The sequence below is a fragment of the Hyperoodon ampullatus genome, assembly GCF_949752795.1.
Source record: "Hyperoodon ampullatus genome assembly, chromosome: 14".
Taxonomy (NCBI): domain Eukaryota; kingdom Metazoa; phylum Chordata; class Mammalia; order Artiodactyla; family Ziphiidae; genus Hyperoodon; species Hyperoodon ampullatus.
In genome coordinates this window covers 19,443,477-19,468,692 of record NC_136927.1, presented here as the reverse complement: position 1 = coordinate 19,468,692, position 25,216 = coordinate 19,443,477, and the positions used below count along the sequence as shown (strand labels likewise).

Below are 25,216 nucleotides of genomic sequence, written 5' to 3'. Positions count from 1 at the left end.
CGCGGACACGCCCACACTGTGTCCCTAGCAGTGGGTAAGCAACCCTCTACTAGACATCTTCATGCCCCAGACCCAATGGGTCTCTACACTTAGGACGATTTCCCCAAGACTGGGCCCTCCTCCTTTATCTCAGCCCCCGGTCCTACCCTGGCTACCCAGCCTGGGGATGATATTAAACTGACCTGCCCCCCCAACTCCCAACATACGCATTTGGCGTCATTGTCCTGTGGATTTTCACTTTGTAAAAGTCTCCCCAGTGTGTCCCCCGTAGCCCGTTGTCCTTGAGGCTTTTTGCATCTCTGGCCTGAACTGATGAGGCTCATTGCAGATTAATGTAACGAGTAGCATCACAGCTGCCCACTCCCTCCCCCTCTATTCCCCCCTCCCTGGTCGGTCCTCAGAGCTGTCCAGACGGTGTCTCGACAAAGAACACCTGCAAAGGCCAGTCCTGTGTTGATATGATCAGTGGCTCCATGTTCCGTGGGGACAAACCCAAATGCCTTAGCTTGGCAAGCCGAGCCGTCTAGGAGAAGGCCAGCAAATCAGAACAACACGTGGGAATCAGGACACCTGGCTCCTAATTCGGGTCCCCTTCTCACTAGCTCTAAGGACCTTGGAGAAATCAGTGTCTCCAGGGCTTAGTTTCCTTACGCACAGAACGGAAATAGATCCTCTGAAGGACTTACTTACCTGTTTACAAAGCACTTACCTGTATATTATTTAATTATAAATAATTAATTTAATTATAAATTAGATTGAATTATAAAGCTGTATACAAATAAGTCAAAAGTGATGTTTAATACAAGACTTTCCCCAAGGAATCAGATGGGTTAGTTAAGTCAACAGCAGCTCCAAGTGAGGAGCTTGGGTTTACAACCACAGCGCCCTCATTCCAGGGGCGATTGACGATCAGGAGGGTTGAGACCAGCCCCAGGGGCAGAAGTGCTCCGACACCCACGTTGGGCTGAAAACACAGTGTGTCTGTTGAATTCCCGGTCAGCAGACTTAAGGACACCTATGAGCTCTGTATTCTTGTACCTGTGGAACGATCACCCTAAGATCTAGAAGCCTCTGTTCACCCAGCCCAGACTGCTCAAACACGCTCTGCAGGGTCTTTGTCCTGTGATGCCCGATCCCATACAGCTCACATGCACTCTGCTCTTCTGCTGTCAGGGTATTTTAGGATGATTTCTGAAAATTACATTTTTCAAGAGACGTGTTAGTGGATGGTGTCAGTGAACGCAGTTCTCCATTTTACTGAATTCCAGAAGGAGGTGTCCACCCTCCTAGAGACAAGGCGATGAGCCAGAACAGTGCAGTCCAAGACCCCCTGGGAGGGACTTCCCTGGAGGTGCAGTGGTTAAGAACCCGCCTGCCAATGCAGGGGACATGGGTTTGAGTCCTGGTCCAGGAAGATCCCACATGCCATGGAGCACCTGAGCCCAAGAGCCACAACTACTGAAGCCCGTGTGCCACAACTACTGAAGTCCATGCGCCTAGAGCCCGTGCTCTGCAACAAGAGAAGCCACCGCAATGAGAAGCCCGCGCACCGCAGCGAAGAGTAGCCCCCGCTCCCTGCAACTAGAGAGAAAGCCCGCACGCAGCAACGAAGACCTGACACAGGCAAAAATAAATAAGTAAATAAATTTATACCAAAGGAAAAAAAAAAAAAAAAACAAGACCCCCTGGGAGCACGGACTCAGCAACGTCCACGCCCGTCGGCAGATTTGCCGGCATCAGTTTCACTCTGTTTTCACATAGACACCTCCTGGACCGTGTGTGAAATAACCTGTCTTCTGTCACATTTATCTGGACGTGTTCAAGATAGAACAAATGTAATTGTCGCTAATGACATGTGAAGAAACAAAGCGGTTTTGCATCCTCAGGCTGTGGGCGACGCTCACCCGAGCGGGGTCTTTGGGCAAAGCAATCACCTGCTGAGGACGAATCAGAGCTGACTCAGCTGCTCGCAGGATGCCAGCAGCTCTGTGTTCCCTCCGATGGCAACAGAGTCAAAAGCAAGTGATTCTTTGCTGTGACCTAGAGATTGGACTGTGTATTTACCGACCTGACATCAAGGCTAGATTTTTATGATCTTGAGAAAAATTACCTTTCTCCACTGTTAGGAAGTAATGCAAAAGATAACGTCTGGGTCCTCAGGGTTTGGTCTTGGTTCTTTCTACTTTAAGTGGTGTTCCTCCAAATTCAGCAGCACAGGAAATGCTCTGCATGCCTCCTGGAAACATGCAAACCAGAGATTTTAATTCAGTAGATCCTGGGGTTGGACCCAGGAAGCTTCACTTCAAGCAGGATCTTCCCCCGTGATTCTGATGCCAGTGGCACCCACTGCGCTTGGAGAAACTCAGTCTCAAATACGGTTGGACACCATTTCCTCAGATGTACATCTGCTGCAGGTGAGGATCGTCTGGAAAGGGGAAGCATCATGGCAGCTTGGTTGTCTGGATTTCTGAGGGCTGTTCGTTCTTGGGGTCATTTTCACATGAGACTTAAAACCAGCCTGAAGAGCAAAACAGCCTACTACCCGAAGAGCAGCACTCAGCAAAGGAGGTTCCTCAGTGTCCACAGATCTCTTCCATGCGCCAGCCCCAGGCTGCTGCTCCACACGCCATATCTTTTTGTCAAGGTTTCCTAGTCTCCTCTTTCTATGTTTTCCCTGATGTCATGGTAACAGCATCACTTTTCTTTGGGTTTTCCTTGTATAACACAAAGCTTCTCCATCGGACTCTGCAATGGGCACTGAAAAGTCCTGTATTTAGAACCCTCCTCCTACCCACAAATAATTACCAATAATTATCTGAATAATTTATTTTAACTATTAGGGTTTTTTTTACTACCCTCTCCCCCTTTTTATGGCTCTGAAATGTTCAGAAGGCAGTCCCCCGAGGTGCCACAACGAAGAGCTCATTCACCTGGAGGGCAAGCCCCTACTAAATGGGACCAGAGGCCACTTCTAAATACATCTGCCCAGAGGGAGGAGCCCCGAGGACAGTCCCTCAGGGCTGGGGATCCAAAGAGCAGGAAAGACCACATCTCCAGGGAGGCTTAGGGCCGCTGGTCCAGGGAGTGCTGAGGGGGTCGTTACTACCTGGATTCCGAAACAGCTGACATGGAAGCTGATGCAGAGGGCCAGGCCAAAAAGCAGAAACACAGCGCGGGTGTTCTGAAACCAACAGAGCTTCAAACGGTTAACTTAGAGACAGGGGACTCAGTTCACGTCAATATCTGGGATTTACCTGATCTTTGCTCTCTGCTATTTTCTAGTTTGTTTGTTGTTGCTGTTTTTTAAAGAGAGAGCGAAAAACTAAATAGATAAATAAAGAGAGAGCGGAAGAAATTAAGAACATGCTCTCCTCTAAAGCAGTTCTAATTGCAAAAGCGTACAGCGCCTGTCTCTCAGCGCCCTTCCCCCGCCCCATCAGGCATCCCCCCTTTAGCCCGGGTGACATTCTCTACAGTGAAGCATCAGGCCCTGGAGAAGCTTGGCATGGCCCAGGAAGCTCGCCCCATGACTTGGGTCTCTTTCTGCAAGAGAAGTGTCGCTGTTTAGGTTCTGAGAGCATCCTGGGTCCTTCGGAGCATGTCCTGTGTGCATCTACACGGTGGGTAGTCTGCAGACCCTCATGGACGTTCTTGCTGCCCTCTCTCACACCAAGGACCCACCCCCATCTGACTGTGGCAGCTCCGGCCTCCCCATCTTCTTTCTCCAAATTCCAGCAGACCCGACAGACAGTCTCTTTTATTGAAATGTTACTGTAATTTACATAATCATGTAATTTACATAAATGCAAATGATTCATTACATCGTCAATCTAACAGCTGCCCTAAAAGGAATACTTTATTTTTACCCTTCATCTCTGCTTCAAGATGGGGGATTATGAGCACCAAGAGAAGGGAAACTTCCAGGGCGTATGGAGAGGCCTCTGAGACAGGTTCCAGATAACAGACAGGCTCACAAATGCAGCTTGGGGGAGGAGGGGCTACCCACCTGGAGAAGGGCCAGGTGGGCCATGGGCAGTTGGAGGGCCCCTCAGGGCAACCTGAGCACCGGAACAGCAGCAAGGTTCATCCGAGGTGACACTGCCCTCTCACTCAGTGCAGCCCCCCACTCTGATAAAGAGAGACAACTCAGCTGACCCATCTGCCGGAGAGAGCCTAGGCAGCACTGTCCAATATGATAGCCACCGAGCACATGAGCCTTTGAGCTCTTTTTTTTTAATTTTTATTTTATATTGGACTATAGTTGATTAACAATGTTGTGTTAGTTTCAGGTGTACAGCAAAGTGATTCAGTTATACATATACATGTATCTATCCTTCTTCAAATTCTTTTCCTATTTAGCCATTGTACTCGTGAAATGCAACCATTGCAACCAAGGAACTGAACCTTATTTCATTAATTTCAATGTGTGAGGCCACATGTGGCCAGTGCCTGTCATCTTGGATAGCACAGTTGTAGAGAGCAAATCCTTCCATAGAAAGTATACCTACATTCTCATGGGCACTTTCAACAGGCATAGACTCCATACTTCCTACGGGACTGAGTACAGTGTTGGGTCTGTCAATGGAGATTTCCTAGTTCAGTACTCACCACTGCGCAAGCAGCTGTGATAGGAGTCCCATTTTACAGATGGCAACACCAAGGCTCCAGAAATCCAGGTATTTGCTCAAGGTGAGCGAGCTGCAACCTCTCAGGCCAACCAGAACAGGAGGATAAGATGTACAGCTGCATCAACCCAGCAAAGAATTCAGGTTTTCCCTCCAATAAAACCTGCCTCGTACTGTCTGGCTTTACCCCACCTACCACGAAGTCCACCTTCACAGGGGCGCCCGAAGGAAGGGCTTACTTTACATTTGGAGACTGAACGTCTGCCTCCCTCTCCTGGAAGTCTTTCATTAAGACAACTTATCTTAAATCTCCTTATCTCGCCCTTTCTGTGAGAGGAAAGTGCCTGACATGTACCCTGCTGACTGTCCTCTGGTGCCCGCTGGCCTCCACGGCCTGTTCCCCTCGGGCCCTTCCTCCCTCTCCAGTTTGGAGACCCTGAGGCCCTTCTGCTGACGATTACATCTCAGGGCCCCAGCAAAGCGGGAATGACTCTGGCAGCCTGAAGATTCTCACAGAGAAGGATGTGAGAGAACATTCAAGTTCCTCAAACAAACCAGGGGGCCCCCTGTTCCCTAATCCCTGCCACAGTGAGGAGGCAGGGCTGCTCTAAGTGGTGCCGGGGTCAGGGAGGGAGCCGGGGCATCCGAGCATTTGCTCCTGGAGCCGGGAATCGGCTTGGCTGGACGGGATTCCAGGAGACTTGCTCTTTCCCGAGGACAGCAACCTGGACATTTTAGTTCCTCGCCTGTGTTTTTGCGCTGCTGAGCGAACGTAACCTTTTGCTTTAACAACCGTCATCTCCTGTATCCTAAATTGGTCCTCTCATCACTGTTTCTTCTGCTGTGGCCTGCCCTGCAGGTTGATATGGGATGTCCAGCTCCGCTCAAGCCCTGCCTTTAGTTCCTACCCTCCTGCATCCCCAGCACCATCAGGTCGGCCAGCTGGAGATGCTCATGTCAGAATTACTATTTACCCTTCAATTGGAAACCATATCTGTGACTCACAGCTGTTTTCCAATGTATTCCATCTGATTCCTCCCCTCAGAGGGAATCGCCATGGGCTCCGCTAAGCCACCCGCACCCCTGTCCCTGAAGCCGGAGGAAGGCAGGACTCCGAGTAGGCACATCTCCTGAGGGCATCTACGCCGTGGGGGGGAGCAGTTTCCCTTCCCAGCAACGCGGGGAAGATGTTCAAGGTTTCAGTCTCTTGAAAGAGAATGATGGTGTTGATTTTCTCCTTTTACCTTCACTGCTTAAAATTCTGATGGTGCCAGAGATTACTGTACAAGCTACGAGATCTCAGCTCCAGCACAGCAGCCGCCCAGCGCCATGGTTACCGCTTACAACCAGCCAGCCCAGGGCCGCTGTGCGCTGCGGGGCCAGCCTGGCCTCTCCTCTCCTGCCCACTCGCCTGCGACTACCGGCTGTCTGTTCCTTGCTGTTCCGCCTTGAGTTCCCTGGGTTGCTCGGTCATCCAGGGATTCACCTGCCTGATGGAAGCCTGTCTCTCTCGGAAGAATTCTAGAGCAGACACCAGCACTGAAAAGCTGGTTTCCATGGCACCCAAACGTTTCGCGGAGGCCTGGAGGAAAAGAGGGTTTTTTCAGATTCACTCCTGTGAGTTCCCATTTAGCTCGTCTGCGGAACACGTGGAAAGCTTAGCGTGAAGCCGGGGGTTGCTCTGGAGGAACCAGATATGGGTCAGAGAGCAGGTCTCTGACCAGCCATGCAGCAAATCTGCGGCCCAGAGATCAGCGCGCCCACGCGGGTCCTGGCTGGGGGTGGCGCAATAGCAGCCTCGCCCCAAACACAACCAGCAGAGCACAGAGAGCTGCTTTCCCAAGGCTCCTCTGCAAAATCCCACTTGGGAAAAGGGTGGGGCAGCTCCGACCGCTGCGCTCAGGTCTGGGGACTGCGTGTGGGTGTAACTGAGGGACCCACCTGGCCCCATCTCAGAGCACGGGGCAGGAGCTGCCTCCGGAACGTCACCCCGCCGCGTGATGGCAGTGGGCTGGCCGCAGGCGGCTGCAGGAAGCCGTCTGTCCAGGGGCCCTTGCCCACCTCCCAGGAGATTTCATGGAGCCGCCAAGGGGACTTGGTCCAACTTGATCTCAACATCTCTGCCCGGGGCCGGGCCACTGGGATGCGGGGCCTGGACGTGAGCGCCACCTAGTGGGGACCGGCTGGAACTGGGGGCGCAGTTTCTTGTTTCAGGTGGGGCAAGGCGTGTGATTTCAGGTTCTCTTCTACCCTAGTCACCCAGCCAGCAGGGGTGGGGAAGTTGTTTTGTCTTCTTTTACTCACCGAGTGAGCATGAAAATACAGAGGGATGTGCAACACTCGTCTTAGGAGAATCAAATGGAATAAAATCTGTAAGGAATAAGAAATCCGCTCTAACCATCAGCCACACCAAGTGAGATTCACCATCTTTGTCGTCGTACGTTTTCAGACAGGCTGGTTCCATGCTCTGTCGGCATGGTCCAGAGATGTGGTCTACCCAGGGGAACAGTCTGTGAACAGTGCGGATTTCCTTCTGGGTGGGTGACAGTCAGCCGGCCGGCCCCCTCCAGGCACCACCAGGCTCTGCAGGCAGGTCTCTTTCGTCACCACACACAAGTCTCTTTCCATTCAGGTTTTCTCAAAGGCCTGATTTATAGTCCCTTTTATCAATGTTACTGTTCTTTTTTGGAGGCTCTCGTGTTTCCACCCAATCCTCTTGAAGCAGCGGGGTCAAACCCAGACCGTGTTCACTCGTGGGCCACAGGGTAGCTGAGGCCTCAGGGCTCCAGGTGGTCAGGGACCAGCATCGCTGCCTCTGTCGTTTGGAAGTTTCTGGTTCCCTCCCCCCACCACGTTTGCATCCAGGCGTGCCTCACTATTTCTCTGGTATTGTGTTCCCTGTAAATTCTGTTCTCACTTTGGAATCCTTTGTACAATTAAGTCCATTCTGATTTTTTTTCACCTTTCAGTTAGGTGGCACAAAATAAGGCTTCCTTAGAGCTGCTTGCATATTGCGGAGTGTTGGCTGCCCTCCCCAGAGAGGACCATTAAATTGGTGATCTAATCAACTCTTTACTAGTATCTTGTGCTCTCTTAAGTGGCTCTGAATTGATTGTTCCAGCCTGCTGCCCAAGACTGATATTGAATTAACTTCAATTAATAGAAAACATTTTCCAACTTAAGTCACTGCTTCTGTTCCATGATTTCTTGGGTTTTTTGAAAGCTAGCAATTATGTAACAGCGGTTGGGAATGAATTCCATACCATCCAGCCTGGATTGTGGGGCGGTTCCCTTTACTTCTTTATTTCTCTTCCCACTCTGGTCTGACATTTTCATCCAAATGCCGCCCTGTTGGATCCGATAATGACAGATGACAAAGCGGCAAAAACTGATGAAGCCAGTGTGTTTGTCAGTGTCTTGTTGGGAAGAGTGAGTTACAAAGAAGAGGGCGGCCCCTTTCTCCTCATCCTCCTCTATGCTCCTTTGGGGCGATTGGAGGGAGGTCCTCTTGCGTGCCTTTTCAGCTGCACCTGCTGGTCTTTGAGGTTTTCTCTGTGTCTCTCACAACTGGTGGTCGTTGTCATCGCCGGGGACTGAAGCGATGTCCCGTTGTTAGCCGAGTTTACCACCTGGGTGCAGTAATCACCCTCTACACCCAGATGCTTCTTCCTGAGAGTCTCCAGAGGGCCCCTGAGCGAAAGTTGCTCAGAGATGGTCGCGCTCAAATCAGTCATGTCCTGTGAGTGTGGGAAGAAACAGCTTCCTACTTGAATGAAATAGAAGGGCATTCATTTGGTTTCAGCCCCATACCATCTGGGCAAATAAGGGTGTCATGGAAAGAACACGAAGTTAAGAGCCAGGGCTGGGTTCTAGGACCAACTCTGCAGCTATTTGGGCAACCCCAGGGAAATTACTCATGTTCTCTGCAGCTCCGTTTCCTGTATAAATCAAAGGGCCAGGATTATACCACTTTTTCCTCCCAGAATGAGAAGTGATCTTAGATGCCATGTGGAGTAGGACTTAAATAAACTCAGTCCTGTCGTGTGTTTTCTTCGGCTCCTAACTGATCAGGGAGGTCTCTGTTTAGCCCTTTGCACTGCTTCTGACCCTCGCTCATCTCCATAGAAGCTCAGGTGCTTTCATAAAAGCTCGAAGGTGCTGTACGATGCACAGAGACATACAGACAGTTTCCAGGGGACCCGTAAGTGGCTAATGTTTGCAAGCACCCACCAAGCTCCGCATCCCCTTCCAGATCTGAAATTCTACAAATAACGAGGTTGGGCATGCTTCCCTCTCACTCCATCCTCTGACAGAACTTGCAGGAAGGCTGGGATGGCCTGATGCCCACCCCAGTCTGCCAACAAGACCTCCTTCCACTAACACTGACCAGAGACTATACCAGCACAGAGGGGAGTTTGCCCACAGATGCTTCACACCCCAAACCTGCCCCAGCCCCGATTCCCACCAGCCAGCCACAAGGGCGGGTAACATGCAGTTATAAAGCATGTGTGTGCATGTGTATGTGTGTGTGTGTCTGTCTAATCTCTCCTTTTTATTTTTTTTCACAGTTCATTTATGATGAACAAGTTTCCTGGTAAGTACCTCTTTTCCCCTTCCAATTTCCCCTTGCTATGTGGCAGAGACAGTATGGTAAAGACCAAGGTCAGGGTCTAGGAAAGAAAGGGAAATGTCGGGGCAGCTTGGAACAACTAGCGTTTCTCAGGAACCCCCTGTCCATCTCAACAAAGAAATTAAATCAGCTTTCACAGAGCAGAGACCGCTTCCCTTGGGCTGGCCTGGTGGGCTTCCTTTGGGGACCCTGTTATCTTGCTGTCTTTATCATCCAGATTAGACAGTGTAAGGCAACTGTGCCTTTCCACGGTCAGTCATGGGCAAGGCCATGGTTAAGATTTGATGAACCTTTTCCAGTTGTGCAGACCGCATCGGCATATTCCAAATACCATGTATTCAGTATATCCCAGGAACCAGAGGTGAAGGCATGTCAGTGACCTTTAACCCATTAAAGTTCTGCCTAACATTCAAGAAGATCTTAGAGCTATGAAAAATCAGTGATTTTTTTTGATAGATTAAAAAAATGGCCCAAATTAAGTATACGGGAACATTTGCATTTGGGTCAATGTCCAAATCACCTTTTTTGAGATGGGTTCTGAGCATATCAACTGTGTTTGAAATGGAAATAGAAATTGGGTGTGTCATGCATTCTTGTTACATTTTTCAAATATTTGATCTGCGGAAGTAGAGTGATGAGAAAATACACCTACTTCTTCTGAAAGAACATCTCAGAAACAGGTAGTTGTGATGCTGTAGGTAGACGACTTTCGTGGTATTATTTAGAGCTACGAATGAGCTAGAAAAAGAAGCACAAACAGCGAGGTCCTACTGTAGAGCACAGGGAACTATATTCGATATCCTTTAGTAAACCATAATGGAAAAGAATATGAAAATAATAATAATAATAAATTATACCTTTAATTAAAAAAAGAATTACAGAGCCCAGCAGTCTTCGTTTTCAGCAAAATGAGTGCTAGCCCTTTGCTGGAGCGACATTTCTGTGTCCTAGGATGTCTCTGTGATTTTCAGAGTTTGGGGTGGTGGGGAGCATATCACATGGACCATAAACGTTACACATTCTCCAGGGTATTAAGATACTCTTGTCGGCTCTCTCTCCTCTGTCCAAGAAGGCAAGGCGGGGACAGCTGGGGGAACTTGCTCTAAGACACATAGTCCCTGTGCTGACCCATAAAAATAAGAAGGAAGTCTTCTTTGAATAACAGTGATCAGCAAGCTGAAAGGGATCAAGGCGCCTGGGAGCACCGCAGGTCAGAGATCAGAGGCCAGAGGTCAGGAAGAACCTCCTCGTGGGATCCACCTGGACCTGGTCGCCATGTGGAGTGGTGACATTTTCCCCTCATGTCCTTGGGGATTAAGTGCAGCACAGGAAAGCGTGCAGAAGCGTTCCCATTCAAACTCATGGCGTGGTTAGCAAAACCCGTGCCCTGCCTCAGCAAACAGTAGGTGCCTAAGTATTGCTCAGTGTTGCTGCTGTTTGCTAACAATGCTGCCATAAGGAAAAGCAAGTTATGATCACAGTTGATTCAGAAACTTTTCTGCTGCTTTTGTGCAGAAAACCTGAAAAAAGGAGACCCGTGGGTGGTTTAGTGTCTGTCAGTCTTAGAAGGAGCCCTCTCTCCACATCTCCTTGGCTTTGCTCGTGAAAACCACGGCAGGAGGAAATGAAAGCAGGTTCATGACAAGCCTGTGTCAGTCCTTACCCTCAAGGTGTCCTTTAGGATATTTCAGATGGGAAGGAGCAAGAACAGAAGAGTCGGTTTCCTCTTCTTTCCAAAGGCTGACCCTCCTACGATGTCAGAGGAGAGAACCTGGGTTCCTAGGCTACTCCCCGAACCTGTGCTGAAGGCCGGATTCTGAGGTCATCAGCCCCTCAGCCTGGGCACCCGGGCTCCCACAGGAGGGAGGAGGTGGGAGGGCCACGGATACACGAGTCGCAAATTCCCAAGCGGGTTTTGGTCCAGCCTGGAGTGGGTTGGAATCATAACTCATGCACAGGTGAGACTGTGGGAAGACCTAGGGGAAGCTTTCACGGCACCGACTGTCATTCTCAGATGGCCGACCTGTTACATAATCATGGTTATCATGTGGATGGGGTGACGGAGACTGTTTTTCACGAGTGAGGCTGAGAAATTAAAGTCTGCACCACTGACCCATCACTGCTTTGGGATTTCCAGGGATTTCAGCTCCTCTTTTGACTGCAAAATATACTGAACTTTAAGATATTTTTTACTGTCCACATCTCTTACTTTCTTACCCAGCCACCCATGAGTATTTATTTTGCTGAAAGAGTGAGACTAGGAGCTGATTCCTCTGATTTCTGTCCTAAGAGATGGACTCTTCAATCTGTGCAATTAAAGCACAGTAGTATTTCAATAATTCCTTAAACAGTGAATTCCTTTCCTTGTTGTAGGACATTCCAGCATGTTCTAGCAATGTCAAGGCAGGTAACCAATTCACCCCAAATCGTTGCAAGGAAACTAATGTCAGTTGTACTTATTTTGAAACTAAAGTACTCTTTAGGAGGAAAGGAGCCTTGTCAAATACAAGTACACAAGGGGAAGGGATCCGCACCATGCATGGTTTAGATTCCTTTACTGTTCCTCAAGCAGTGTTCCACAGCAAGTCACATTCAGCCAAGAAGTGGCCATCAGAAGGCTTTTAGTAGCAGGTAGTAGAAAAGTCAGCCACAGTGGATTACAGAAATAGTGGTTTATTTTTCTTACATATCAAGTACCCCAGATGTAAGTAGTACAATGGCTCTGCATTTCTCTTGACCTTTCCCTAATGACCCCAAGATGGCTGCTGTGGTTCCAGCCATCAAGTTTGGACTGAAGGCAAGAAGGAAGAAGAAGGGGCTATGTCGTTTCATCGAACACCTTTCCACCTTATATCTCTTTGGTCACAACTGCGTCTGCTTTGACCAATGAGTGTCCAGGGGGGAATGGAATTACAACTTTAGACCAATCATTTATCCCACCCTCCTTGAGATCAAGGGTCCCCATTTACTGCCTCAACATAGTGGGGTTCCATTAGCAGGAAGAGGCAGGGGAATATCCGTCGGGTGCTTTTTCATCAGATACCTGCCCCAAAGGACGTCTGACATAGATAGCATCAGAGATCCACCTAGTAGGGTATGTGTTCACCCTGCCCAGCAAGACCCCCACTGTTGCCAGAAGGAATTCAGAATGTGTCTTCAGTGAGTCTGAAGGCCTGACAAGAAAACGAAAGGATGCAGGGTGCTGTTTTTGTCTCTTCTTTGAGCGAGTCGTGACTTTGGGGGAGAAAGGAGAGCCTGGGACGCGACCTGGACAGTGTCCATCTGCATGATGTTGGAGACCGGCTTTCGTGGTTCTGGACCCTGTTTAGGAAGTGGAGACGTGCCCTCTGGGTGAGGGGTGGGGGGGTGGCAGGGCGTAGCCCCCCAACACGGAAAAGGACAATCTCTGGCAGGAGAATCCAGGGCCAGTTGTAGGTGGTTCAGAGTGGAAGTTTGTGGGAAGGGAAGAGCGCACCCAGATCACACAAGCCCAGGTCCTTGGAGGACAGCGGAGGGCTGGGGCCGGGAGGGGCAGATGGGAAGAGTGTGTGACATCAGGGTCTGCAGTTGCAGTCACTTCAAGTCCCAAACTGTTCATTCCTGAGCACCTCCTGGCTGCCAGCCTCCGTTCCAGAACTGGACACAGAATGCAAAACCCAATTCGGCCGTGGCCTTGGGGATGTCTGAGACTAGGGGGAGCAGACACGTCATCACGGTGTCATTTGGAGATACTCATGGCCCCGGGGGCAGGAGGTGGGGGGGCGACACCAAAGAGCAGGAAGCCAAGACTTGATGCTCAAGCGCGGAATCAGGCCGAAAAGCAGAGGGGCCTCAGAGAGCCTCACTTGATGAGGAGGAGGCACTGGGTGGGCCCTGAGTCTGGGTGCCAACAAGGCAAACCTGAAAGGCCATCAGGAGAGGGAGCCCCGCCGCCACAGGCATCCCTGAAATGTGACGGCAGAGACGCTTACTCAGATACTGCAATGGAAGGGCTTGCTTTGACTAAAAAATCAAAAAGATACAAAGGAATGAGAGAGTATAAATATACCTGTTCACCAAGTGCTGGACGTAATTCAGCCTCATGGGGATGTCTCTTTGACGTTGGCTTGTTTTCCAATGACCCCTCGCCAAGTCTGTAAAAATGCATCTAAGCAATCACATGACTTCCCTCCAGCTCTTGGGTATCTCTTCCTTCAGAATAAAGCTGGAATAAAAATTCGCTTTTCCCAGTTATGTTTATGCCACGTGTACATTGGTTTCAATGAGATAAGGACCACGCTCAGGCCCCGTGGAGGTGTCTTGCAACTGAAAATTGACATTTCAAGAAGTCTCACCTGTGCAGATGAGCTGAGCGCTGCTCTGTGCTGGGGAGGGAGGGGTGCCTGCTTCGGGGGCACTCTGTCAGGCAGGCTGATCCAAGGAGAAACCAGATCGCTGAGGCGGGAATCAAATGTGAGGAGTGGTGTCGAGTGACTGCTAGAAACAGGCATTAAATGTGAATAAGTAAATAAAGAAGATAATCCCAGACTGGTCAGAGGTTTAAAGAACACAAACAGAAAGTGAAGGAGGAGTAGGCAGGGAAGACTTCTTGGAGGAGGTGACGTTTAAGCTGACATTTGCAGGATGCAAGGGACCAGCGAAGGAGTGAAGGGAAAAGCATTCCTGGCAGAGGGGACGTTAAGTGCAAAGGCTCTGGGGAGAAGGAAGGAACTTGCCGTGTGCAAATGAAAGGAGGCCAGGTTGGGACACAAGAGGATTGGGGGAAGAAGGAAAAAGAACCGGGTTTTGCAGGGAGGGGCACCTTTGATTTTTTTCTCAAGACTCTTGGGAAGCAATTGAAGAGTCTTAAGCAGAAGAATGACAGGATCCAGAAACATTGAGGAAGGCAGTTCAGAGGCTGAAATTAAGGTGGGGGAGGGAGGTAGCAGTGGAGCAGGCAGACACCCACAATTCCAGAGATATTTTGGACACAGAGTCCCGATGGGCATGGGGGAGGGTAGAGAGGGCTCCACTTTTATTTCCAGATGTGGGACTTGACTGTGCAGTTCACTGACATGGCAAAGCCCTGGAGAACATGAAGCTGGGGCATAGGAATTCGGAATTCTGTTCCGACCTGCATCTAGACGCCACGTGGAGAGGCTGTATTGACAAGTGGATCCTGAATCTGGAGCTGGGAGAAGTGTGGTGTGGACGTGTCTGTTGGTTTTCCAGAAATAGGACAAGAGGACATCACCTAGAGAGAACATTAGAGGTCACACTGAAGAAGTGGAGGGAACACAAAGGGAGGGAGAAGAAATTAGGGGACAGGAGGAAAACCAGGAGTGTGGCCCTCAGAAGTCAGGAGAAGAGAGTGTCTTATGAAGAGGGTGGGCAATCAACTTCCGATGCTGCAGAAACACTGAACAGGATGACAGAGGACCATCTCTGTGGCTGTGCATATCTGCAGAATCGTTCTCAGCCAATGCATGGTAGCTCGTTGCCCTGTGGACATGCCATAACTCACGTACCCAGTCCTTCATCTGATAACCGCCTTGCTTCTTTCCAACACTTCATTTTTATAAAACAGCACTGCAACCTGTGTGTGCCTCCTCTTTACATCTGATCACATATTTCCCCAGGATCCGTTTCCAGACATGGAACTTGAAAAAGCGAAGGAAAGCCATAACCTAGAATTTCTTCATAGCCCATCCTCCAGGAACCTTTTCTTAAAGCCAAAATTACTCCCTCAATTAACTAATTAAATTCTACAGCTAAAGGGGAACCTAGAAATCAAGTTCCCTTGCTTTTTAACTGAAAGTTACTAAAATAAAGAAAATAGAGGAAATATTCAAAGTATCAGAAGTTCAAGGTACATTCCAGAAGGTTTCATTATTTTTCTTTCTTTCTTTCTCTTGACCATTTCCCCACTCATTCATGCTCATCCTTCCTGCTAGCACCTTCCCTGCCCAAGGCGTCTGTCTCTCTCCCCCTCTGTCCCTCCCTCCCCCTCCCCCTCCCCCCCCAACTCTTCTTCCTTTCCCTCTCCGTTTCCCTCTCTCTACACATGCCTTGCTCTGATGTACCTAACAATCCCTCGGTTGCCCTTATCGGTTCCTCTAGTTTGCCCTTTGTAACTGTATCTGAATAGTTTTAGTGAATGATTAAGCTGTGGTCAGATTTATACACATACCCCTATATTCAGCTACATTATAGAAGGCTTGCTGGGTTCAAAATATTCTTTGGGGTGAACGAATAACAGAGAAGACGGAGCATTTTCCTTTGAAGTAGGGGAGGAACAGAAAGATCCTGAAAACCTGGATACAGCCTAGGAAATGTCTGCAGACCAGGAAATATGTGGAACTTGTTTGCACGTCTGCTTCATGCCTGCCGTGCTTGGCAGGTGAGCTGCCATTCACATCACACATGCGTCTGAGAGGACCTGGACTATGGCACATCTGTCTAGGGCAGCTTCTGTTAACTGACCGTTTTTGGTTTGTCCACAGGTGGGAGTCTTTAGTCCTCGTGCTGATGTATCTCATCTACATTGTCATAATGAAGTAAGTAAAATACTTTCTTAGTTTGTCTCCCAAAACGTTTTCCTGGGCTTCCCTGGTTGCGCAGTGGTTGAGAATCCGCCTGCCGATGCAGGGGACACGGGTTCGTGCCGCGGTCCGGGAGGATCCCACATGCCGTGGAGCGGCTGGGCCCATGAGCCATGGCCGCTGGGCCTGCACGTCCGGAGCCTATGCTCCACAACGGGAGAGACCACAACAGTGAGAGGCCCGTGTACCATAAAAAAAAAAAAAAACCTCTTTCTTACACTCAGCATTATGTGATAATGTGGACAGAGGAACAGGGGACAGGGCGGGTACCTGTCATCAGAGGCTCACTTTGCTCCCTGGGCAGCCTGCTAGGAATCAATGCAATCTCAACTTATAGCAAAAGCATAGACCCTTCCAACCCAAATGTATGATAGAATCAAAGCTTCGTGGTTTCATTTGAGAAATCTCTCAAACCCTTGCCCCTCTTCAGGACCTGGCAGCCTAGCTTTTGGCTGTTTTTTTGCTCACTTTCATAACAAGAGAGGAGGTAAAGCTCAACGTGTTATGTTTCCATATAGGTGGAGGGAAGATGGGACCAGAGCTGGATAAGAGATAACTAAAACCATGGATCAAATATCTACAGACTTCCACTATTCATATTGTATTAGTCAGCTATTGCCGCTTAACAAATGACCACAAAACTTAATGGCTTAAAACCACAAACGTGTATTATCTCGTACAGTTTCTGAGAGTTAAGCATCCAGGAGCAGTTGAACTGGAGGGTGCTAGCTCAGGGGCTCTCATGGGATTAGAGGTAAGAGGTTGTCCAGGGCAGCTGTCATCTGTTTGGGGCTCCAAGACGGCCCACTCACGCTGCTGGTGAGTAGGTGCTGGTCGTTGGCTGGAGGCCCCAGTTCCTCACCATGTGGGCTTCTCTTCAGGGCCACTCTACTGTCCCCACACCCGGGAGTTGGCTTCCAAAAGAGCAGGTGATTCAAGAGAGAGCAGGAAGGACCCAGCAACAGCTTTTATGATCTGCTCTCACAAGTCACACACCGTCACTACTGCCGTGTTCTGTTTATTAGAAAAGAGTCACTCAGTCCAGTCCTCACTCAACGGGTCTACTTTGCCTTTTGAAGAGAGGAGTGTCACAGAATGTGTGGATGTATTTTTAAACCACCACATTATGCGTTCTTGTTCCCTTTGGAGTCTGGACAGCTTACCACCTGTATCAAGAGTTATGTCGCTGATGTTTCCCATACTCTAATGTAAAATGTAAGCACCGTGGTTGAAACCTGCCAGCTCATCTTTTTGCTGAGTGCCATGGAGTTGAGGAGGTTGTCAATGGTGCAGAGATATTCTGTGCTGAAGATTCCTGCCCCACGGGAGCTGTTCCTTTTGCTCTAAGTTAGTCCATACTCTCCCCAGCCTATGTGACTGCAGGAGTGATCACCTTCTGTAGGGGGCAGGACAGCAGACCGCTCTCAGAAACTGCCCATTTAGACCCATCAGGTAGCAGTCTGCAATGGACATGTCAAGTTTTCCTTGCCGTTGAGGCCTGACAAAGATTAATTCTGGTGGCCGAGAGCCCGTTGGGAGAAATCAGTGTGGCCATTGACAAACGTCACAGGAACAGTGAAGGTAGGAGCTGGCTTGACCGATGGCCAGGGTGGGCCGTAAGCCATCTGCTGCCATTCCACTCAATATAGCACCCAGTTTCCACCTTGGAGCTGTCCCACAGTCAGTGTGGACCCAGTAACTGGGTCGTGTGACTGGAAGAGGACATTTCTACAGATAGAATAGGACCTTACCCAAACTTATCCTGGTGTGGAGTTACCATGAGGTAGCAAACAAAGAAACCAGATACTTTCACCACAAATCACCTTGCATTTAAGCATCCCAATACATCAGCTCCCATGAAAACCAGAGCTGGCCCAAAAGTTTTCCACAGTTTCTAGATTCCAAGGAAAAGCCTTTAAAGATGGAACGAGCCAACTTGTTCCTCTTTCTCTCAAAGAACAAAACTACTAGGGAATCGGTGCCACAGTCAGGAAACCTCAACAATAGACGTCTTCTTTCAGCATTTTTTATTTCACCTTTTTTTTTTTTTTTAACATTTTGATGCTTTGAGACCCCAAAAAGTCAAGAGCTCTCATATTCCCTTTTGACAAGGGAATCCGTCAATTATTCCAGAGAATTGACTGAGTGTCTGCTATAAGCCCAACGTGGATCTAGGGTTTTAAATCTGAATTTAGATGAAAGCATGTCCCATACTGAATTCACCAGGGGCTACACGGAATAAGGAGGTCTTCAAAAAGTGTTTTTCATCTAAAAAGAAGGAAGATTGAGGAATTTTGCTAGCGTGCATTCTGTGACCACAGTACCCCTCTACTGAGCCATCGTAATGCCCGTGAGTTGCCGGCGGGGCACGTGGACATAAAGATAACACAGTGAACGATCTCCCTACCCCAAACCATGCCCAGTGTGAAAGCTAATGAGGTGTGTTTCTGCTGATGCCTCAGCTTTACCAACCTCCCAGCTGTTCAGACCAGCAGGATACAAATAGACCGGGGAAAGGCAGCTACTGCGCTCGTGGAATTTTCTGCATAAATTCTAGTCCTAAGTTCTAAATTGAAATCTCTGCTCTTTAGCCATCCCGCTCCATAATCAGAGGCTTTAATCACTGGGTTTTATAAAATCTGATTTATAAAATTGCATGCTTCACAATAAAATAGCTTCAGGGTGCAAGCACAAAATTTAAAACATTCAATTAAAAATATAAAACAGAGCAGCAGCCGTTAAAAACAACATGTATTAGAATCATCAGCTGCCTCCTGGGTAGATGGCTTTAAAATAACTTTAAACATTCTGTCTGAAGGTCAAAAAGCAATTCCAGTTTGGCCCAACAGGTAGAAACCTTACCGGAGCCTGAGGCATACCTGGCCTCAGCGAGGGTTGATTTCTGTACCGCTGGGTCACTTCTCTGGAGTTTGGTTCCCCAGATGAGGCAGTGTGGTCTGGTGGTTAAGATCAAGTGCTTCCTGTGTAGCCCCGGCCATGCGACCTGGGCCAGGTGATTCAGTCATTTTGAGTCTCAGTTTCTGCTTCTAAAAACAGAATGAACAATGCTTCCTACCTGAAAGGGTGTTTGTAGGATGGAACATGATGGAAGAGTTAAGTAATTAACCAATATCTGCTTCCAAGAAAGCGCTTATAATAATACGATACATGGTATTATTATCCTATTATCCAAATCCAAATAAATGTATAACACACAGTTGTTAACTTTTAAAGCAAACACCCAGGCGAGTCAGTATTTCTGTGGGGAAAGTGGATTCTGAGTCAAGATGCCAGAAACACCACGTCTCCCCTAGAGCCCCATCAGGAGGGGAGAGAAAGAAAGTGGGGAGGCCTTTCCATTAAGAAGAATGTTGACCGTGCAAAGCAGTCAGCAGACTAGCATGACACACCCCGCGTGCTTGCCAGGAGCCCTACAACCATTAACTAGCTTCCTCCACTCACACCCCTAGCAGTTTCCCTCTCCCCACGTGACCTGAAGCCCCAGACATCATGTCAGTTCACCTACCCAAACGTCAGTGCATGTCTGTTAAAGGACTAATTTTTCACCTAACCGCCATGATCACAACTAAAAGAACGCTCATTCTTTGATACGAGTAAGTATCCAGTCAGTGTTCAAATTGCCAATGGTCTCAGAAATAACATTTTTATAGTTTTATTTTCATCTCATAAATGTCATAAATATTTTAAAAACCAGTGAGTTTCCTAGGATTCCTCTATGGGAGTCTTCTAATACCAACGATAAAGGGACCAGGACATTTACCTGCCAAAACATCCTAGGAACTTGACTAAGCTTCCTCCCTTCCAACACACATGGAAGAAGCACTGCACAATGTTTTGATTCATTTTCACTCAGTCGTTCTGGAGAATCATAGCCCAGAATTTTTTCATAAAGCCAAGGGCGCAGCAGACCTGGAATTATGGCACAACAGTGACAGACATTCGCAGGCTCCCAGCCTATGACCTCAGGAAACCAAAGGCAGACAGAGACCTCGACAGCCAGCCCGCCTGTACACGTGTACCATGATGCAGAGCCCGGGGTAGCAGCAGAGACGGATGTGATGCCTTGACCTTCCTCCACCAAGCATGCCCCTGACAGCAAAGGCCCTGGGGACGTGGCCCAGAGGAGGGAGACCTTGCCCATCCCTCTGAGTCTCACAACAGCCCTTCCACGCACAGACCCCGAGTAAGGGAACTCAGTCCCAGAGGTCCCCCTGCTGACATGGAAGACTGCAGAGAAAGCAGTGTGTCCCTATGTATCTATGTGATGTTGGCTTTTTTGTCACTTACCGTATATTCTCAAGTTGGGAAATGGGCAGGTTGTATATTCTGGGGGAAACAGGATGATAACGTAATAACCTAATAACTTAAGGCACAGGATCCCCCACAGGCGTCCAGGCTCGGGGAGCTGCGGGGGGCTGCGGGGAGCTGGGAGCCGGGGAGGCAGGTATGGCCGTGCTGATGGGCTCTTTCCGCTCATGGCCGTGTCCAGATACAACGCCTGCATACACCAGTGCTTCGAGAGGAGGACCAAGGGCACGGGAAACATGGTCAACGGCTTGGCCAACAACGCTGAAATCGACGACAGCAGCAACTGCGACGCCACCGTGGTGCTACTCAAGAGAGGTAACCCTGGGGGGCTGCGTCCCCCGCCAGGCCCCAGAGGGTGTGCCTGCCCCCAAGGAGGCCTCCCTCCCTCCCTTGGTGCATCGGGCGGGGAGCAGGTTCATCCTGGTGATGGGCAGCCCTCGAAAGCCAGTGGAAGTTCTTGGACCAAACGTGCTGGGGGTGATATAGGGAAAATGGGGAGATGGTAAAGGAGAGGAGGCCATGGGTGTCAAGGTGCTGACTCCGTCACATTCTGACTGAGTGACCATGAAGCAAGTTCCTTAACCTCTCTGAGCCTCAGTTTTCTCTTCTGCAAAATGAGGATAATTTTTGTAACAAGGAGATAAAGTCTGCAGAATACTCCATTAATTATAGTTGTTATTAGCGTATTATTACATCCAAATTCACTTTCAGGCTACATTACCTCAGTTTCCGAGCTGCAAAATGACAGAGGAAATTACCCTTTTTTTCCCCAAAGTAATACTTACATCCAGTAGATGCTTATGAAGCAGCTGATACACAAAGAGGTAATACAGTACTCTCTAATAATTTTCTTTCTTTGAGGAACATGGAAAATTATCATTTATGTTTGCCTAGAATGCGTTTCAGTTTTCATTTAATTTCTTTTTAACTTTCCCCTTGAAATGTGTGGGTTTATTTCTTCTCAGTCCCATTTTGTTTGCTTTTCAGGCAAAACAAAAGAAATTAGAAAATCTATAGGTTATTTTCAAATACATATCTAAGTTTGAAATCTGTGGGTACTTATGAGAATTTAAAAATCAATTATTTGATATACTTTTCTCACTAATTATATGCATGGTGAACAAAAGACTTATGAGTATTCAGTGCCATCCCACATAAGGATTTCATTTAGTTTCTTCTCTTCAGGGTAGTTCATAACCATGAAAGGAATACTCTTAGGGAACCAAAGAGAGCTACCTATTATTAGTCAGTTTCCAGAGATCATTTCATGGTTTAGTGGCCTGGAGAACAGGAGTGAGGCCTTGGCCAGGTACCCATGAGCTGTGTGCTCGTATTGCAGCATCCACAGTTAGGGGCTGGGACCATGATGGAAGTTATTTTCAAGCCTGCCAGCAGATCCTGATGCAAGATTTGCCCTGAGCCCCCTCTGGACTTGAGCCCAGCTCCCCACCCCTAGCCCCCGGGCAGCCCTGCTCACAGGCTGGGCTGCAGCAACGTGGGCATCCCCCCACCATGTCCTCCACCTGGACTAATGTCAATTCTGCAGCTTTTAACAGCTCAGAATGAGCACTGCTGACATTTGAAGGGCATAAAGGGTTACTAAAGACTATTGGGGTCTTTCCTATGCCCCAGATATGAGCGGCAGGAAAAGAATCCTTTGAGGACAAAGGGGGATTATCCTATGTTATCACTCATTCTCACCATGTTAGTGAAGGACTCTTAAATTGTTCCAGGTCATTTCAAAGAGGTATCGATGAGCCCCATAGAAAGCAGATTTTAACTCTTCTTGAAATTTTGATCATGACAACCCTTCCAGGATGGATGAATAGTTGGATGGCTGGTTGTATGGATAGTTGGAAGGAAGGAGGAGGGAAGGGAGGAAGGAAGTGGGGGAGGGAGGGAGGGAGGCAGGGAGGGAGGGAGGAAGGATAGATGGGTAGGTGGAAGGATAGATGAATGGATGGATGGATGGATGGATGGATGGTTGATTGGATGGTGGATGGATGATTGGATGGATGGATGGATAGATGAATGGTCGGATGGGTAGATGAATGGATGGATGGGTAATTGGATGGATGAAAAGGAAGAAGAAGGAAAGGAGGGAGGGAAGAAAGGAGGGAGGGAAGGAAGATAGGAGAAAAGAAGAGAGAGAGCAGGAAAGAAAGGAATGGAAGGAAGGTGAATGAATATCTCTTTCCTGCTCCTAGCCTCAATGTTATTTTTATTTTATGCTTTAATTTTCCCAGCCAATTTCCACCGCAAAGCATCAGTGATCATGGTAGATGAGCTGCTGTCGGCCTACCCACACCAGCTTTCTTTCTCGGAGGCTGGTCTTCGGATCATGATCACCAGCCACTTTCCCCCCAAGACTCGACTCTCCATGGCCAGTCGCATGTTGATCAATGAGGTATCTGGGAAAGCACAGTCCATCTGCCATGGACGGGGTGGGAAACTGGGAAGGGGAGAAAGTTTCCTGGTCTGAATGTAGAAGCACCTTACTCAGCGTTTCGCACAATAATACCCCGCAGCCATTTCCCAACGTCTTTGCTCTCTGGACCAGCTGTGCACCTTGGTCCTTGCTCTTCCATCCACATGTCCAGAGACGTGGTCCAGCTCCCAGTTATACAGAAAAACTCTTCTATCCCTTCTACCTACCTTCTTCTTTTTATCTTCCATCTGAATAAAGCCCTCTGATGTGAATGCACGGAAGTAGTTGCTAAATCAAGGTTACCCTAGTTTAAAATAATGCAGAGTCTCTGACCTGAATTTTCCTGGGTGTTCCTTTCTCCAGAATGGCAGCCTTATTGATACAGTAATCCAAACACATGTGCATGGCTTTCTCACATATGGACCAAGGAATTCCTACAACCTGGAGGAGAACGTTAACACCCCAGCACACAGGGAATCAAGAACCCTGATAGGAAAGCAGTGCCCATCTGAGACATGGGGATTCTCTGAAGGGATCTGCAAGTTCCAGTGGGTCATAAAGATTAATCCTTCCTCCCAGTGTTGGTTATTACTTTCAGCAGTCCCTTAGAACTTCTCTGCAGAGTCTTCTGGAAGCACCTCTTTGCCAGCTGACTGGGAAATATCCCAATAGCTGGTGTTCTGGGTGTGAGGACTGGCAGCCCCTCTGACCATAGTAGAACGTGCCTTTCTTTTTCCAGAGACAAAGACTGATAAACAGCAGGGCTTATGCCAATGGGGAATCCGAGGTGGCCATCAAAATCCCGATTAAGCACACGGTGGAGAACGGGATGGGGCCCAGCAGCGTCCTGGACAGAGGTGTGAATGGGACTCGGGGGGACGACGTTGTTGCTGAGGCTGGCAACGAGACGGAGAATGAGAACGAGGACAACGAAAACGATGAGAACGAAGACGAGGAGGACGAGGAGGACGAGGAAGGGCCGTACACGCCGTTCGACCCACCCTGTAAGAGGTCCCGCGTCTGGGCTGGGCTGGGGTCTGGAGCTATTTTGAGGCCACTGAGTTGATGCCCTTGACTTGGGTGACCTTTCTGATTTTAAATTCAAGGAAATATCTCTGTATGACGTAGAAATATTTATGTTAATTTTTACAGCAGATAAGACTCTATTGTAGGGGGTCCAAAGATGGTGACACTCGGTCATGGGTTGAAATGTGGGCATTTCAAGGAGGCTCTCTCTCAGCTGTTCCTCGGGGCCCCCTGGAGCTAAGGAGGAAAGCCCATGACCCTGTTGGTCAGGCACGTGGTGCTGGGGGGAGAAGGGCTTCACCCACCCCGTTGCAGTTGGTGGGAGGCTGTCCTGGCCAAGCCAGCCCTGGGGGCCCAGCAGCCCTCCCAGGCGGCCTTTGCTCTTCTCTTATCCCTGTTCAGGCCCCACCTGTCCCAGGACCTGCTATTTCCAGGGTGGGCACCACAGGGGATGCACACCTGGGTAGAAAGTGCCTAAATCACACTGCGGGGCTGGCCCAGGGCATCTCCCGGCTCCTTGATGGGTGGAGGCACAGGTGGAGGCTGGTAAAGCTTTCAGGACCCTGGCCACCAGGGCAGTGTCCTTCTCCCCCGACTGCTGCCTCCAACAAAGACTTGGCTGTTCCCGCAGCCTTGTCCCCCAGCCCTACCCATTAGGGGAACGGGTGGACCAAACCCAAAGAATTCTGCTAGACCTTCCAGAAGTTTCTGACTGTTTCAAGAAAGAGTGTGATGGTCCAATTCGCATTCATTGCCAAGTGTGTGAAGCTTAATTAGCCTGTGTGTCTTCACTGAGGTGCTGGGATGGATGGGGGCTGTAGGTTTTCAGGTGGGAGTGCTGGTTCCACGTGTAAGGCCGTTTAACGGTGAGACGTGGGCACAGGGTATCAGAGTCGCGTGTTACTTTTGGATGCAGGGTCCTTCTGTGCCCCTCTTTGTGTCCAGGGACAGCAGGTAAAGCTCAGGGGGGTGCCGGGGCCCCCTCAGGGCCCCTGAGATCTCAACCTGGTCAAGGGCTGACCAAAACTAACTAGAAAATACCCACCCAGATTCCTAGACCCCAAACTCCAGAATCGCCCACCCAGAGTTAAATCATCACTTGTTAGTAGGTTATCTTGCTAGAAAAAACTACCCTGGCTCTTTATCCATTTTGCCACCTTTGGCAACATTTCTTGGCAACCTTCCTATCGCCCAGGACAAACACATGTTAAGGATGAAATGACCAGACCCCCCGACCCTCCTTCATGTTCATTTTCTACTGCTTTGTAACAAATGAGAACAAGCCTCGCAGCTAAAACTGGTTGGTTTGCTTGGGTTCTGGGGGTCAGAAGTCCGGCCTGGCCTGGCTGGGTGTTCCGAGGCTCACAGGGCCGTGATGGAGGGGGGTGGGCAGGGCTGTGGTCCTTCCTAGAGGCCCCGGCACACTCGGGTTCCTGGCAGGAGTGGGTTCCTGGTGGTTGCAGGGCTGAGTCTGTCTCCTCCTCGTGGCTGTCACCGGGGCTGCTCCCTGCCCCAAGGCCACCGCCTTCTGCTCCCGTGGCCCCTTGTCTAGCAAACCAGCACCGTGTGTTGTGTCTGGTCCTCCCCACACTCCTCA

General features: G+C 49.2%; 1 protein-coding gene across 1 annotated transcript in view; it reads left to right on the top strand.

The window, feature by feature from the left end:
- The window catches only part of SLC24A3 (solute carrier family 24 member 3), a gene marked incomplete at both ends in the record, with an annotated part of 474,110 nt that overhangs the window by 416,187 nt on the left and 32,707 nt on the right, over positions 1-25,216 (top strand). Inside the window, 5 exons of the mRNA XM_079718743.1 lie at positions 9,194-9,219; positions 15,738-15,791; positions 20,347-20,480; positions 22,412-22,572; positions 23,333-23,597. Of these exons, the coding sequence (XP_079574869.1) occupies positions 9,194-9,219; positions 15,738-15,791; positions 20,347-20,480; positions 22,412-22,572; positions 23,333-23,597 (640 nt within the window). The remainder of the gene's footprint in view (positions 1-9,193; positions 9,220-15,737; positions 15,792-20,346; positions 20,481-22,411; positions 22,573-23,332; positions 23,598-25,216) is intronic.